This window comes from Spermophilus citellus (assembly GCF_964194105.1).
Source record: "Spermophilus citellus genome assembly, chromosome: 2".
In the NCBI taxonomy this organism is placed as follows: domain Eukaryota; kingdom Metazoa; phylum Chordata; class Mammalia; order Rodentia; family Sciuridae; genus Spermophilus; species Spermophilus citellus.
Window position 1 is genome coordinate 242,102,156 of NC_138183.1, and position 2,115 is coordinate 242,104,270.

At 38.5% G+C, this 2,115-nt stretch overlaps 1 protein-coding gene across 1 annotated transcript; it reads right to left on the reverse strand.

Annotated features, from left to right (window-relative positions):
- Positions 1 to 252: 252 nt before the first annotated feature.
- LOC308638970 (olfactory receptor 9G19-like) lies at positions 253 to 1,188 on the reverse strand (the record flags this gene model as incomplete). Its single annotated transcript, XM_081276898.1, has 1 exon — positions 253 to 1,188. The coding sequence occupies one exon, from the start codon at positions 1,186 to 1,188 to the stop codon at positions 253 to 255; it is 936 nt and encodes a 311-aa protein (XP_081133024.1).
- Positions 1,189 to 2,115: the final 927 nt, after the last annotated feature.

Here is a 2,115-nt window from a genome sequence, read left to right on the forward strand (position 1 = left end):
CTCAGCAGTTTTATAGATTGTCAAGCTAGCACACACAGCAGTTTTTCCAAATAGTCCACCTTCATTTATTCTTATAAAAATATCTCTTAAGTGCCAAATTAAGAAAGTGAACACAGGATATTGTTTATAATTATGAAACAATTTTTCTTTATTTCTGAGAGTACAAGCTAATAATAACAACATGGAGAAAAAATCTATTGCTGGTTTATTTTTATTTATTTATTTATTTATTTGCATACCAAGTATTTTTGTTTAAGAAATCTTTGCTCGATTTAACATTTTCCTCAGAGCATTTTTGACATCTTTATTTCTTAAGCTATAGATCAAAGGGTTCAGCATTGGAATCACCACAGTGTAGAACACTGACACCACTTTATCCCGTCCCAGGGCATAGCTAGTACTAGGTCGGGAGTAAATAAAGAGAATGGAACCATAGTAGAGAGTGACGGCAGTCAGGTGAGACCCACAGGTGGAGAAGGCCTTGAGACGGCCCTGGGTGGAGCGGATTTTCAAGATGGCTGCAATGATAAAGAGGTAGGAGGCGAGAATAAGAACAGTGGGGGTGATGACGTTGGAGGCAAGTATAAAGTACAGCACAGCCTGGTAGCTCTCCTTCACATCACAGGCCAGCTTTACTAGGGGGGGCAGATCACAGAAGAAATCATCAATGACATTGTCACCACAGAAGCTCAGAGTAAATGTCTCACTGGTGATGATAGTGGAATTGACAAAGCCACCAAGGTATGAAGCTGCAACCAGACTGGCACATAACCTTGGGGACATAGCCTGGGAATACAGTAAGGGGTTGGAGATGGCCACATAGCGGTCATAAGCCATGGCAGCCAAAAGGTAACATTCACTGTAGGCCAGTCCAGCAGAGAAGAAGAACTGAGCCAGGCAGCCAGCAAAGGAGATGCTTTTGTCTTCAGAGACGCAGGTCATCAGGATCTTGGGGGCATAGACAGATGAATACCAGAGATCCAGGAATGACAGGTTTCCAATGAAGAAATACATGGGTGTGTGGAGCTGAGAATCAGCACAGATTAGAGAAATCAAGGTCATATTTCCTAAGAGACTGAAGATATAAATGATGAGGAAGATGAAAAAGAGCACCTGTTGTAGCCCTGGATCTGCTGTGAATCCGAGAAGGATGAACTCCTTCACTCCAGTGAAATTCTTTTCATCCATGGATTTGGGCTTCTAGGGTCTTTTCTGTGAAAAGATTAGTACACTTATCATGGCTTAAGACACCATTATGTTTTCCCCAGAGTTTTTGTCTTTCTAGAACATTGAAAAAGACAACTGATGCATATATACTTATTATTGTGAAATGTATTTGCTAAACTGGGTATCCCTCCTTTAGAGATGAGAGAGGTGAGAAATCACTTCTCAGTAGCCTGGAGAGGTCAGTTGGTATATATCACCTTATATTTCCAATCTAATTTTCCCTTCTATGTAAAAGGGTGATTTGTGTAGCTTCTTCTTCTTTTTTTAATTTTATAGCATTCATTCTTTCCTTTTAACATCACAGGAGATTGAAACTTAGAATGCAGAAACAACTTCTATGTCAGATCAACATTAGCTTTTCCTGTCATTCGATTAGGAACTAGTGATATCTTGACCTAAATAAAAATTACTCTGAAAATAAAGACCTAAAAAAAAATTACTGAATTTGAGAGTAACATATTTTTGAAGTGCAAATGACTTCTGAAGTAATTGATGGCAAAATGTGCTGAAGATGTTGCTTTATTTTTTATTTGTGCTTCTAAGGCAATAATGGATTACCAGAATGTTAAAAAAAAAAAACAGCTATGCTAGCAGTTTCTCTTCTGTGGTTATTGACACCTTGCTATACCCAAGTATTGACAGATCTTAAAGTGTTACCTCTTTGTAATTCACAATCAGTTTTAGAAATACCAAACCAAGTTGTGTAGTCTAACTGTAGGTGATCAAGCACATAGCATCGTAGTCTTGGTTGTCCCAGGAAGGTAAGGTCAAATACTGGATGACTGGGAGCACAGCTTATTGAGTTGAATTAGGACAGGTCAAAAGAACTGACTGAAAATTAATTGAATTAGAGTAAGATTTACGAGCCAGTCTGCTTTTTTCCTACAA